At 43.1% G+C, this 14,223-nt stretch overlaps 1 protein-coding gene across 1 annotated transcript; it reads left to right on the top strand.

Annotated features, from left to right (window-relative positions):
* The first annotated feature begins 22 nt into the window (after positions 1–22).
* Positions 23–13,152, top strand: rac2 (Rac family small GTPase 2). Its single transcript, XM_012818421.3, has 6 exons — positions 23–218; positions 4,947–5,018; positions 5,713–5,830; positions 6,112–6,174; positions 10,745–10,904; positions 12,367–13,152. The coding sequence occupies exons 1-6, from the start codon at positions 184–186 to the stop codon at positions 12,495–12,497; spliced, it is 579 nt and encodes a 192-aa protein (XP_012673875.1). The 5' UTR covers positions 23–183; the 3' UTR covers positions 12,498–13,152.
* Positions 13,153–14,223: the final 1,071 nt, after the last annotated feature.

Below are 14,223 nucleotides of genomic sequence, written 5' to 3'. Positions count from 1 at the left end.
TCCTGTCACAACCACACGCGCATGATTGGACACGGAAAGAGAAAAAATATAGAAAGAGCAACGGTGTGGGAGGGGGAGGGAACGGAGAATAGTGGCAGAACACCGTCAAAACTTGTTTCCTGTGTCTCACAATACTTACAGCCAAGTTGTCAATAGCAGCGTTTCTCGAAGTTTTCCTGAAACATGCAAGCTATAAAATGTGTGGTGGTCGGAGACGGGTAAGTTCGCTGAATGTTGTGTTTCTTTAATCTGTTAATATGTGCAATGTTTTTTTGGCACCAAAAACAAAACTTACATTGGATTGGGCAACACTAGAAACAGTGATCAGTTATTTAACTGACAATGAACTGTGTCGTGATAATTTGTTAGTTTTGATAGACTAGACTTTTTGTGACACTTAACTGTAGATGCATTGGTTCAAAAGCTGTTCATGTCTATGATTTCTTCTTCAAGGTATAAGCACTCAAAATTTCTCTCAACATGACAATCAACTCGACAATCAAGTCGTTCTGAACACCTGATCTGGAATGTAATGTGCATGAATATATTAACTCAATATGTACCGTTCTATAGCTGTTAGACATTAGGACATGACATTAGGACAGGATGCCCGAATAATACCTTGTTCTTTCACTTTGAAAGTGTATCACACACTGAGTGCGGTGCATAGATTGCCTGAGATGTAACCATCATTGCCATTGCCATTGCCGTTCTCCTGTACTAAGCTGCTCACCAGTAGTATTGATCTGTTATTTATTTATTTACTTATTTATTCTTGGTCTAAAGCTCAGTATCCAACCTGTATGATGGTTTCCCATGATCCTGATTGTCATGAAAGTGCCATACAGTCAGCGTGTTGTGCCACATGTGTGGATAAAGTTTCCTTATCAGGTTAGAGGAAAAAGGAAGAAGATGTTTATGAACCTTATGCTGACCTCATGGTGATGCCGGATGTTCTACATTTTAGAATGCAGTTATTTAGCCTTCTGTGACACAAGATGGACGGATGTAGAAGAGTCAGTATGGAGACATGGCGCTGTTGTTGCACTAGTGTCTGTGTAAAGGGTTAGGGTGATTTTGTAGCTTGCTGAAAGGGATGAGAGATTGTTCTTGCTCTGTTTATTCATATAGATCAGTATTGAGAAGCATTGCCTGAATATTTGTTTGAAACTGAACCCTAACCCTAGCTCCTGAACAAGGAACACTACTGTATTTGGACCAACTCTAAAGGTAAACGTGACAATAGACCAGCAGCAGAGGTTTGCTGTTTGCACTCTATTTTGAGGATATCCTGTATTCAAGTTCTCCATTTTGTAGCGACTGGTTCCTCTTCTGACTCCCACTACGTGTAGACACACATTGATCATGTGTTCCGCATTTGTCTCCGCACTGGTCTGCAGTATTCTTCATTTCTGCAGATCTCAGATCTGGTTCAGTTTTTCTCTGGGAAGAAGGCAACTAAACTGATATCTAACCGCCCACCCTTGTAATGACGCTTGTCCTCTTTACCTTAGAATTTCTGTTGGAAGCCACACAATCACTGGGCCTTTGGGTAGCGCTTACTAGGCCTGATATCCACACTCTGTGCCACAATTAGAAGAGTCAGATGTGTTCTTTTTTACATCTTTTTATTGAATTCCACCATGGCTGTACGTGTGTTTGTGACAGAACCTAAAAAGGCATCAATTCCACACTCCCTGCTCAAACATACTGTATGTGCAAAACATTAACCACAGAGCCAGCGTGTTTTTGTTTCTTTAACACTTTGACTGTGCATGCCAGTTAGTTAGGATAATTAAAGCCACACACCACACCACACAGAGTATCCTTAATGCTGCCACCCTCTACGCCACACACACACACACACACAGAGAGTGAGAGAGAGAGAGAGCTACTAAATTAATAATCTCTCACTTATATGTCGGTCTAATGTAATTTAACACATTAAAGTGTGTCCACAGTCAAGATGGTTGCAGATTGTTGAATAAAATATGACTGGATGACACAAGCCTGGAGGGATGGACCACATTATGCCCACCCTCTTCATACCCTGGGCATCGGCTTGACATTGGCTGAATGTTATTGATACTCTGGTCTCAGCATACAAGTACAATATGTGTCTTAAAATAGTCTTCACAAAGTTGGTACTAACCTGATGGAAAGACAAGCATGCAGCGACTGAACACTATGTTTTTAAGCCGTTTGTGTAGCGGATGGAACAGAACTGTCTTGTAAGAAGTCAGACACACACAGACTAGACAGAGGAAGGGAGGAGAGAGAGGAAATTGACAAAATGAGACAAAATGAGAGACCTAAAGGCCCACAAGTGTGCGATTATGTTTGTAATATTACACGTATGTTTTGAGTCGCATGTGTCATCGCAGGCCTGTATATCGTGTGCTTGTAGAGCAACCCCTTTCATCTCTTGGGAGATTTTCTGCCTCGGAATATAGCAAGTGCTCCTTGAAAAGGTTCTAGCCGTTCATGGAGAAAAGGCTTGAGAGCTCGAGTGAAGTGCGAGCAATTTGAGGCAAGAGAAACTTTAGAGGGAGAGAGAGTGCATTAGTGCTCCACTTGGCTGCCTCCCTGGGGTCCAGCCCGTGGAGATTGGAGAACCCTTGGTGGCAGAGTTTTGAGAGATTTTTTTTTTTTTTTTTTTTTGCTGTGAAACTTAGACCCTCCCATACTTTGAGATGGAATAGAATGTCATCTTGTCAGCTTGTTCTAATTCTTCTTCTTTTGGGAAGAACTAGGGCACCTATTGCGTTTTGTGTTCATTTATTTGTGTGTTTATGCTGGCATCCAAAATGCTCATTTGTGTGCCTGACTGCTAGACTTTGCATTACTTTGCTCCTTTTCTGAAAGCACCTCTGAAAATACTGTGAGTGCCACAGTCGCATTAAGCAGCTGGACCACATCCTGAGGTCTCCCTTGGCGCTGAAGCCAAAGCCTTGGCTCTTTCGGTCAGAACGCCTTCATGTGCTTTGTTCAGACGGGAATGCCTTTAATAATGAGTAGACTTTAGAGTTTGGCCAATCCTGTGAGATCGACACTTCTCTCTCTGAAAATTACAGCAGCCTATTCTCACATTAGCTGTATTAGTTATGTATAACTGGCCATACTTGTGAATGCCTTTTAAGGTCCTAGATGGATTAAAGAATAAAGTGAAGGACAGATTGGATAAGTAGGCTTTCGTCTGATTTTTGAACCTACAGCTGAAGAGACCTCAGCCCCTGCAATGACGTCTGGTGGAGCGAGCAGAGTTTCATAAAAGTCGTGCCGGTCTTCTGAGAATGCCTGTCTGACAACCTGCTGGGGAGTAGCCAGCCCTAAATTCAAGTGCACACAAGTCAGGAAACCGTCTCTGTGGTGTGAAACAGAAAGGCGGCTGAGCAGTGACACTTACAGATATAAGCAAACAATTAAAAAGAAGCCAAGGGGAAACGTACGCAGTAGCATCAGTCTAGCTTAAAACCCCCAAAAAATAAACTAATAAACCACAAGTAAAGAAATAGATAAAGTACAGCTTTGGAATGGAGCAAGGTAGAGGTAACGTTTAGCTGTCAGTCGCCCTTCCGTCCTAGAGGTAACGTTAGTTAGCCTCAGGCTAGTGTTTTCTCAGCCGTGCCCTTGTTGAACGCTTGCTGTGTAGCTGGTGCCTCTGCGGCCTCTGGTACCTGTCAGCTGAAGGAGCGCTGGCTGTGCTGTGCTGTGCTGTGCTGTGCTGGCTAGTTTGTGAGGCCTGGAGCCAGCATTCCTGCAGTCCTGTCAAGGCACGCAGACTATCCTCTGAGACTCAGGTGGAATGCCAAACTCAAGGTGCTCTCTGCAATCAGACCAAGCTGAGCTGCCAGTTACACGATTAACTCTTTAACGATTGTATTCATTAGTTGTTTATATATTTAGACTTTTTATTTTTTTTTTTATGGAAAATGAAGTCTTAGGATATTAGGCAATACGAGTATGAATGTACCCTTTTTGTAATTTAAAGACATAATATATTTTTTGATGTAGGTGAGAAGACGTTTGTCTTTTTGCTTGGCAGAGAAAACTTCACAGCAGGTTTTTTAATAGCAGTTAATGTCTTATCATATCTCTGCTTCAATCATATGTGGAAGTCTTAGGGGACACTTTCCTTTTTCTCAACATCTTTCTCAACATGTGTCAACACATCTCTCTCACCAGTTATCTTTCTGTTTCCTGTTTCTTGTTGTTTGTCTCATTCTCATTCTCAGTCAGTCATTAGTTTATTTTCTGATTAGTTTGCGCGAACTTTGTTTGATATGAATCACTATCACCAGTTATTTATGTTTTTAAAAGCCTCTCCACCCAGACCGCAAAGAGACTTATGTAAATGTTTGAAACATTTACATCTTGCCAGATACTTTGAAAGCCTGTCTCCCAAAATGATCAAAAGGGACACAGTAATGCAGCCTATCACTGATTAGGGTGGAAATAAAATACGTCACTTAGGCATTTTTGTCACTGGTGTATGCAAAGGCCAGATCCAGACTGGCAATGGGGCATTAACCAGTCATTTCAGAAGTGGAAAATGTATCTTGATCAGTTATTGATGCAGGGGTGGTTTTGAGTCATTTCATTGCAGTAATGTTGCTGTGCTATTCTGTCTCTCTCGGCCTCTTTATTTCGCATGAAATGATGTGCATGTGTGTATATGATGTGCATGAATGTGTGTTTTGTGTTTGTGTGTGTGTGTGTGTCTGTCTGTTTGTCTGCTTGTATCTGTCATTAAGTGCATCCCAGTGTAAAGGTGGCAACATGCTTACACAAAGGGGTTTGCATGTATGTCAGTCCATTCACGTGAAAAACATTCCTCTTTCTCCCAGTGAGTTTGACTGCTTCTTCTTCTTCTTCCCTCTCTTTCTTCCTCCCTCCCCCCCCCCCCCCCCCCCCCCCCCCATCTCTCTCTCTGTGTCTCTCTCCAGTGCTGTGGGGAAAACCTGCCTGCTCATCAGCTACACCACCAATGCCTTCCCAGGAGAGTACATCCCCACCGTGTGAGTACGAGTACCGTGTGAGAAAGGTGGAGATGGCCGTGTGCAGAGACACCTCGTGCCTCCAGTGTAATGAAGTGCACCATCAAAACATCACACTCCATATGGGCTTACGTGTAAAAAAAAAAAAACTGGAATGGAAAAACGCTGTCATCCAGCAATCGCCTGGTGGCACAAATCAAATCAAACCTGAATCCTCACGCATCTCCTAAGCGGGATTACTTGAGTGTGCCTCTGATTTACATCCTCATGTGTGTGTGTGTGGGGGGGGGGGTTATCTCTCAGTGACACTTACTGTAATAACTCCAGGAAGCAGTGCTGTTCCATCATGGTAATCCTGCCTTCTGCCCACCGTCTCTTGGGACACCATAATAGCTGTGTCTGTCTGTCTCCAGTCTTTCTTTCCTTGAGTCTCCTCCAACCCCTCGGAGTGCGGAGAGACGTGTCAGGGTGTCTGGATGAGCCAAACAGAACACAAGTAATGACATCCCACGAGAAGACCTTTCCTAGCGTTTAAACTCAATCACTTTCCTGTGGGCTCGTGTTCAATGGCTGTGGCTCGTCTGTTAGGTGGAATGACTGCTGTGTAGATGGAATGACTGCTCTATTAAGAGCTTCAAAAGTTTCTCTCTTAAGTGTCAACAAGGGAACGTGAGGGATCTCCTACTGTGATTTTTATTTTCTCTTTTTCTTCCAGGTTTGACAACTACTCTGCAAATGTGATGGTGGACAGCAAACCAGTGAACCTGGGACTGTGGGATACAGCAGGGCAGGAAGACTACGACAGGCTGAGGCCCCTCTCCTACCCACAGACAGTAAGCATGATGACTTTTTAACGAGGTTCATAATTAACAAAGACCCTACAAGCCAAAGAAAGAAAACATGTCTACACCAGGACATATTCACCTAACATTGATTTGATTTTTTGAGAATTTGTTTTGCAAAAATTGAAATAAATATGAGGACAGTGTGAAAAGAGAATGTAGACTTTTAATATTTCAAACTGATTTTTTGGATTGAGACAGAGCCTGAATAAATACAGGAATACAGGCATTCATAGTGATCTATTATTTGTGTATCTGTGCTTGTTTTTCAGGACGTGTTTCTTATCTGCTTCTCCCTTGTCAGCCCAGCCTCTTTTGAGAACGTCAGAGCCAAGGTTAGTGGCAGTCTGTGAAAGCTTTTGGTACCGGATCACACTTGGACTGGGTAAAATTGTCAGGAAACAAGATAATCTGTGTTAGTTTGGTTTTGAGCCACTAGGTGGCAGTGTTTGCAAATTGGACACTTGTCGGTTGATTCATCCGTTTGAATTATCATGCATCAGTGCTTTTTACAGTGCAGGCAGATAAGACCGATTACAAATTGTATGTATTTGTACATTTGTGCACATCCACCCCGTCCAGGAAGCCATATTAATGCTTCAGAAGGTTTAGGAAGTACATTCTGACAAATAATGAAATATCAGTTGTCTTGTCCAAGGCAAATGGTGCATTTCTGGCAAGGTTCAAATTTATGATGGTTTTTCCTCCTTTCATGTTGTTATTTTTTCAATCATTATCTTCCTCGGCCTTCATCTCATGAACCTCTGTCAGAGCCTCCAGCCTGACGTTCATTAAGTGGTTCATTCTAAAGAGGGGCCTTCATTTTTTTGTCTGAGTCATCTCATCACCTGCCTCATTTATGAGCATTTCGGTTATTCAGCCCGCCAAGAAGAGTCGCCTACGTGGTTGCTGCATTGATGTTTTCAGCTGATCTACAATTAGAGAAGGCAGACCAGGGTTGCTATCCCCTGGCAAACAAAACGCCTTAGATGTCCATCTGTGTTTGTTATGGCAAGAGGCAGAGTTTGTTGTGGTCAACGTGAGCTGCAGTTTCAATAGATTGAGGGGATGTATTTTCCATGGGCGTACAATTTTGAATTGTCTGGCTTTTTAGCATGCTTGTGTGTCTCATCATTTGATACCAAAGAGAGCTAGCATGGACGATGGGTTTTTTCTCCGTGAAGAGCCGCTGGCTCATGTTTTCAAGTACTGAGATGGCTCCAAATGGCTCTCGGATACGGGTCCTCCAGCAGATGGATTTAGTTGGATGTAAATACAAAAAAGCCCTCATATGAACTGAACTGGCATAGCAGGCACTAAAATAAAGTTCTGCTCTGTGAGGTTAAGGCTGACTGTAAATTTATGAATTTATTGTAGGCTACCGTTCAGTCTAATTCTGCAAAAAAAACTGAGCACTCTTTATAAATTGCTGGATATTAGAATATGTTTTTCCCTCCTCTCGCTAGTGTTACTTGAAGGTGCAGTCCATGTTTGTAATCCCATACACTTTGTGTTAAATTTAGCAAGTTACTCCTCATGGCCCCTCATGGCTGTGTGTTCAGTCTTCACGGTCTTGTGCTCCTGGCTCTGTAGATGAAAAACAGAGTGGCTCGGGCCGAGCCATAAACAATCCCAGCCAATCAACACGCGTGCTTTTGGGAGTGCGGAAGGGAGCGTTGTCATTTGATTGGCTGTTGAGAGCAAAGAAACCCAATTGCGGACTGTATCTTTAAACCCTAAGATGATGATGATAACAAGGCCGCAGTTTTCAGTAGTGAATGAAAACTCCAGAAAAGCGTTTCTCAGTTGGGAATTCTGTCCTCTTAGTTCTAGATCAACTATAGTCTTTTGTCATTATTTTGTGTTTTTAAAATACGTCCCCAGAGATGCCCCATGACATGCCCAATATAAAAAAATACAGTTTATAGCAACAAACCAATATGTATGCATTTTTTTGTATTAGACACCAATGGCATAAGTGCTCCCTTTTTTCAAACTGTAAATATACAAAGCATTGCAAATTAGTGTTGTGTGTCTAATAGTCCTTACTGCAGCAAAACAAACAGTGAAAAGCCTGTTGGCCATACAGCCTCAGGTGACCCTACAGGTGACCCTACAGGTGACCCTACCTAGCTCCCTCTTAATAGAATGGTCTTTGCTGTTCCCTCAGTCTGATGAAACACGAGCAGACCAAACCCATGTTTGGGTCTTATTGCTCTCAGAAAAGAAAAAAAACAAGAAAAAAACAGATGCCCTGAGGTTTTTTGTGTCCAGGGAAGGAAAATGTATTTTAGCAACAGGGCATCGTTCTTTTGAAACTGCCCACATCACAGCACAAGGGCAAAATGGAAGAAAGACAAATACTCTACTTTGTTTGACCATCTCTCTCTCTCTCTCTCTCTCTCTCTCTCTCTCTCTCTCTCTCGCCTTCCCACAATGTAAAATAAAGAATAACTGTGAATCAATCTGTTAGACTGCAAGCCTGATTTTCCTGGAAATATCTGCACGTTAGACCATATAAATAAATCAAAAACACCTCATCTTTCAAATGATCCTGTCCAGATGAAGACTGCATGGTCTCTGATAAATATATAGATTTGAAATACATGCAGCAATGATGGAGTGGTGGTAGATAAGATGGTTGCGATGACAGCTACTGTAGGGGCAGAGGGCACTTGCCTGATTGTGGTAACTGCACATGCAGGCCTATATATTAAACATAATGTACTGACTCTTAGTCCGTATGGACATCATTATTGGCAATAATGCATGGACCTGCTTATAATAGGAGGCTAAATTAGTTTTGATTAAAATGTAACTTATAAAGTGTTTTAGTAGAACCCTGTGCAGTATGGTAAGTTCTAAATGTTGGGCTTATTCATATAAATTGATGCGCAAACAGAAATGAATTATGTTTTAAATTGTGATTCTTGACACTCAATTTCAATTTGGACATTTTATCAGCCCAATTAAATGTAGGGTTATTTTTCCCTTTCTTTGGCTTCCCCCTTGGTGATCACAAGTTTTCAGTCTGATGAGGATAGACACTTTGTTATATTTTCAATTTTCCTTCTCTCGTGTTCTTTTTATTGCTCTCATGTCTCCATGGTAACAACACCCATATGTAGATGGAGACCTGATGGATTGTGAAGGATTTAGAAGACAAATTGGTATGTATTTAAAGGCAGACAGCAGAGTACATAGTTATACAAAGGGGAGAAAATAGCTGTGTATTGCTGTATCGCTTATCCATATTGGGGGACTGCCCTTGCCAGTCATAGCAATAGGTTTTCCATTTGACCTCTATTGGATTCATTCACTGACCGTCTGTCTTTTTTATTGACACTGACATGGAATGCCTGTCAGAGAGTGAAATTAGTTTGATGCTCAAGCCGTGTCAAGCCATAAAAAAAGTCCCAGTAAAAGTTCCTTGACATCAGCCCTCTGTGTATGCTTAGAGCTTGTTGTTGGGTTATTCAATCACCTTCCTTGCTTCTTTTGTGTGCAGTCGCCCAATCACTCGGGAGATGTTGAGTTATATTTTTGGCTCAAGGTCTGGCCTTGGCAAGGCTGGGTTGTTTAGGCTTTGTCGCGGCACAATCGTGCTAACATGAGTGCTCTGTGTATGCTCAGAGGCTGTTGTTGCATGTCCCTTGCTTCTTTTGACCGCAGTCACAGCTCACTGGGTGACATTGAGGTTTATGTTAGGCTCAAGGGCTGGCCTTAACAGCTTGGTTCTCAAGGCTTTGAAACAATCCCATCAGAGAGTGTAAGCAAAAAAATATTGATTATTGTGGACACATCTTTGTAGCGATGAATGCAGGCTGTGTGGAGTCATTCAAGCTTAGCATGTTATGACCTCCAGTTCTCTGAATCTATCATAGCCTATGAACATTTGAAGGACAGAGAGAGAAAGCGAGAGAGAGAGAGAGAGAGAGAGAGGCAGGCTCAAACCATAAATAAAACGTCTCCCTCAGTTGGAATCAGCGTGGAACGAAACCCTCTGAGAACCAGAGGCAGGTCAGCCAGAGCACCCGCTAATGTGGTACACATAAGCCTTTTTTAGCGCCCGGCTCCACCATCCTACCTACTCGAGATGAGTGGACTAATCTGATGACCCTGCAGGTGATCTCAGCCACATGCAGATGAGTCACACAAGCAGCTGGCTGCGGTGGTCGCGGTGGCGGCGGCGGCGGCGGCAGTCTCTGCCGGGGAGTTTATTCTGCCTGCCTCTTCTCTTCCTCTCTGTTCCTTTTCGGTCGAGGGATGAGAGGCTCTTAGCAGATAATTAGGAACCATCCCAACGGACCGGTGCGGGTCACACTGAACAACAGCGGACCCATGAATAATGAATGGCGGCGATATTAGAAAACGCTGTGGCTGCTGGGTATCAATATCCAGTGTGTTTGGGGGTGGGTGGGGGGGGGTGCATCTGTGAAGGTGTAAATTTAACAATCAATCAATATCCAGTGTGTTTGGGGGGGGGGGGGGTGGTATCTGTGAAGGTGTTAATGTAAAGATCTCTTCCCAGACACTTTGCCTGCCCGTTCTGCGTCAGGCTGCGTTTATGCACTTTGCAGCAGTGTCCCACTATGCAGCACTACTGTGACAGTGTCCCAGAAATGACTGAGTGTTAAGCACCACATCACTGCATAGCACTCGTATTCACCGTAGACACTTTTCACATTTGAAGTAGGGAGGAGAGAAGAGAGAGAGAGAGAGAGAGAGAGAGAGAGAGAGAGAGAGAGAGAGAGAGAGAGAGAGAGAGAGAGAGAGAGAGAGAGAGAGAGAGAGAGAGAGAGAGAGAGAGAGAGAGAGAGAGAGAGAGAGAGAGAGAGAGAGAGAGAGAGAGAGAGAGAGAGGTACACGTCCTCATCATTCTTTGTGAACTCGTCTTCCACCTAGTGGTACCCTGAGGTGCGGCACCACTGCCCTTCCACACCCATCATCTTGGTCGGCACCAAGCTGGATCTGAGAGACGAGAAGGACACCATTGAAAAACTCAAGGAGAAGAAGCTTGCACCCATTACTTACCCACAAGGCCTTGCACTGGCCAAAGAGATTGGTGAGTTCATTTAACAGGCTCATCTTTACAAAGATTGCAGCAATTCATTATGTTGTGTGAAACACACACCTTATCCCTCTGTCATAAGACTGATATGGCCATGTTTGTTCACATGTTGTGTCTACTATATGATACCGTATGATGCTACATTCTGACAGCTGTCAATATTTTATGACCATAATATCTTATGTAATTTGCTAATAAGATGTCATGCTATCACCCATTTGAAAGCTTTCATACCAGTTACTGGCAATGGGGAAACGGTACTGTTATATCAATGGGCACGGACTGTCTTTCCAGCATATGTCAGGATATGGCATCTGCCTAGAGATGCTTATGACACTGTTAGCCTTCAGCAATCAAGGAAATGACTGCGGAAAGGACCAATTAAGTGCTGTGTCTGATTCCAGATCAGGATGTTTTATAAATAAATCTGAACTGATACTGTGCAAAAGATACTGAGATGCAAGCAAATGTCTGAACCCTCGCTGGGGTTTTGGATAGGATGGAATCCTGTGAAATACGATTCTCTCGTCAGTAGTAATAAAATCGGGGGCGTCATTGAAAATGCTGAACTATACTGGATATTAGATAAATAAACCTGCATCCTACCTGTCTCTCTGCTAAAAAATGAATTTAGTTCATGTTGGACTCATTTGGATTTTATGACGTAACTGATGGCAAGATGGAGGATTGCATAATAACCCAGCAAATCTAGCCAAATGGAGCTTGTCACATTTCGCTTTCCAAGTTGGCATTTGGGAGAACATGAGCTTCCCCACCTACACAACACACACACACACACACACACACACACACACACACACACACACACACACACACAGACTATCATGCATCATGTCTGGGTGTAGGCACCATGCACAGCATCTAGCATGTGAACTGAGAAATGATTGTTCAGTGATTGTGTATCTGTGGGTCCAGCATTGACGTGTGCATGCAGTGATGTCTCTCTCAGCAAGGGCCCTGTGGTACACTGATTGGGTTTGGTTCATTGTGTGAAGTGAAGTGTAAAGTGTGTTTTTGTTTATAGCGGTCTATTTATTAAAGTGTGTTTCTGTGTGTGTGTGTGGAAGGGGAGATAGAGAAAGAGATAATTGCATGAATACAAGTGCAGTTTTAATCTTTAATCTTTAAGCTAATCTTTTAATTTATCACATCACATTCAGCATTTATAATGGTGTGTGTGTGTGTGTGTGTGTGTGTGTGTGTGTCTGTGTGTGTGTGTGTGTGTGTGTGTGTGTGTGGTGTGTGTGTGTGTGCGCGTGCGTGTGCGTGTGCGTGTGTGTGTGTGTGTGTGTGTGTGTGTGTGCGTGTGTGTGCGTGTGCGTGCGTGCGTGCGTGCGTGCGTGCGTGCGCGTGCGCGTGCGTGCGTGTGTGTGCGTGTGTGTGTGTGTGCGCGCGCTTGTGGCCCTTTGACTGCTCTATGCTCGGCTTTTCACAGATTCGGTGAAGTACCTGGAGTGCTCTGCGCTCACCCAGCGCGGGCTAAAGACAGTCTTTGACGAGGCCATCCGCGCGGTGCTGTGCCCCCAGCCCACCAAGATCAAGAAGAAAGGCTGCCTGCTGCTCTGAGAAAGGAGTGCGTTGAGCGGGACAAAAGACAGATGCAGAGAAAGATGGAGGAGGGAGGGAGGGAGGGAGGGAGGGAGGGAGGAATAGAGAGAAATAAGAGAAATCTGGAACAGGAACGACAGGAAATGTAAAGGGAGTCAGTGGGATGGGTAGGGGAAGGAGATGAGAGACCATGAAAGCCAAAGGTACTTTTTTTGTTCAGTAAATTTATAGCTTTAAAATGTTTTTTTTTTTTCAATGAATTTTTTTTTTATTCTTAGATTTTCTTTTTTTTTCTGTGGAGGAGAACCTGTTCTGTGTTCATATTAGCCATTACCTGCATTGAGTTAAATATGACCTCCTCACACGTTACTGTCCCATTGTGTAATTCTGTACTGTCCAAGATGTCACATCGCGATGAAGAGCCCAGGGTCTAACTGGCATGACTGATGTTTGTGTGGAATCTTCTAGATAAAGATGATGCTAACTCAGCAGAATTATTTCCCTCTCTCCATGCCGGGAAATATTTTAAAAGTGTTTTGCTAATGTATGGCTTTTTCTGGCACAGCATAATGTTTATCTATATTTTTCTATTCAACTTCTAATATGATATACATAGATATACAATGTGAGTGAATCAATGAACTGCTGCAAATAAATCAGACGAGACCCTCAACCAACTGACTCCTGTTACATTTTTTTTATCTCTATATTTGCACACTGGAATATTGTACTGATGGTCTATTTCCAGAAATCACATCATACAAATCTTCATAAATGGGTAAATATAGACAGCCTTCGTTTTAGCCAGCATCTATTAACTGCTGTAAACAGCTTCATAATGAAGTGCACACTTACATTTCATTCATACTCATCTGACCAAAGTTTGGTTAAGAACAGAGCACATTTTACACCGTGTACACTTCTCTGGAGTATGTCAAGAATAATGATCGTAGTTGAGAATTTGAGTAGTTGAGTCATGTGGCTGTGGCAAACATAAGTCCTGTCTCAGACTGCCAAGCATGTTTGGAGTGGGCATCACAGCCTATACTGCCTTCCCTTGTGTGTGTGTGTTTGGGGGTGGTGGGGTGATGGAGCATTTGGGGAATGACAGTTATATAAAAATCTTTTCTTGTGCCTAGGTTTTAGCCATTATTACAGGCAGAGTTCACCGAGTGCTCTCTTTTTAGATAACTCAAAGAGAAGGTGCTGATGAGTGTACAGCTTCTTCAATTAGCTTTCAACTCCAAGGCCACCCTTGTACTCCTGACAGAAAAAGCAGTAGAGATTGTCATGTATTTGTATTCACTTGTACCCAGAGTACAGCACACACACACACACACACACACACACACCAAACCAATGATGGGTCAGAGAATATCCTTCTATCATTTGTGCTTTCAAATGCCACATGGCTTTCAATCAGTTCCCATCCCACTCACTACCCTTTGGAAGTTCTGGAGGTTAGATGGCCACGAAGGGGGAATGAGCCACTCCTGCTGGTTGTCATCAGGTGTTTCATTTTGAGTACAAATTGCACATGCAAATATATGGATTTTCATATCTCAGCTTGTTTTGGCCTTTTGGCTATTGTGCAGGCAACCTTGCCTGCTGAGTCTGACATCACTGTTCACCTTTGTGGTGAAACCCACTATGGTGAAGGACATTTGTTGGTGGTGTGATTGCAGTTTGTTTGTTCTACGATCATCAGAAACCTTCTGGTACCACTTTTTCCTTGAACCCCCTG

Source organism: Clupea harengus, chromosome 1 (assembly GCF_900700415.2).
Source record: "Clupea harengus chromosome 1, Ch_v2.0.2, whole genome shotgun sequence".
Taxonomy (NCBI): domain Eukaryota; kingdom Metazoa; phylum Chordata; class Actinopteri; order Clupeiformes; family Clupeidae; genus Clupea; species Clupea harengus.
This window is presented reverse-complemented; position numbering and strand designations above follow the sequence as displayed.

Coding starts and splice junctions, on each gene's coding strand:
- rac2 (XM_012818421.3), top strand. CDS start 184: ATGCAAGCTATAAAATGTGTGGTGGTCGGAGACGG. Junction 5,831..6,111: donor CCCTCTCCTACCCACAGACA/GTAAGCATGATG, acceptor CTTGTTTTTCAG/GACGTGTTTCTTATCTGCTT. Junction 10,905..12,366: donor TGCACTGGCCAAAGAGATTG/GTGAGTTCATTT, acceptor GGCTTTTCACAG/ATTCGGTGAAGTACCTGGAG.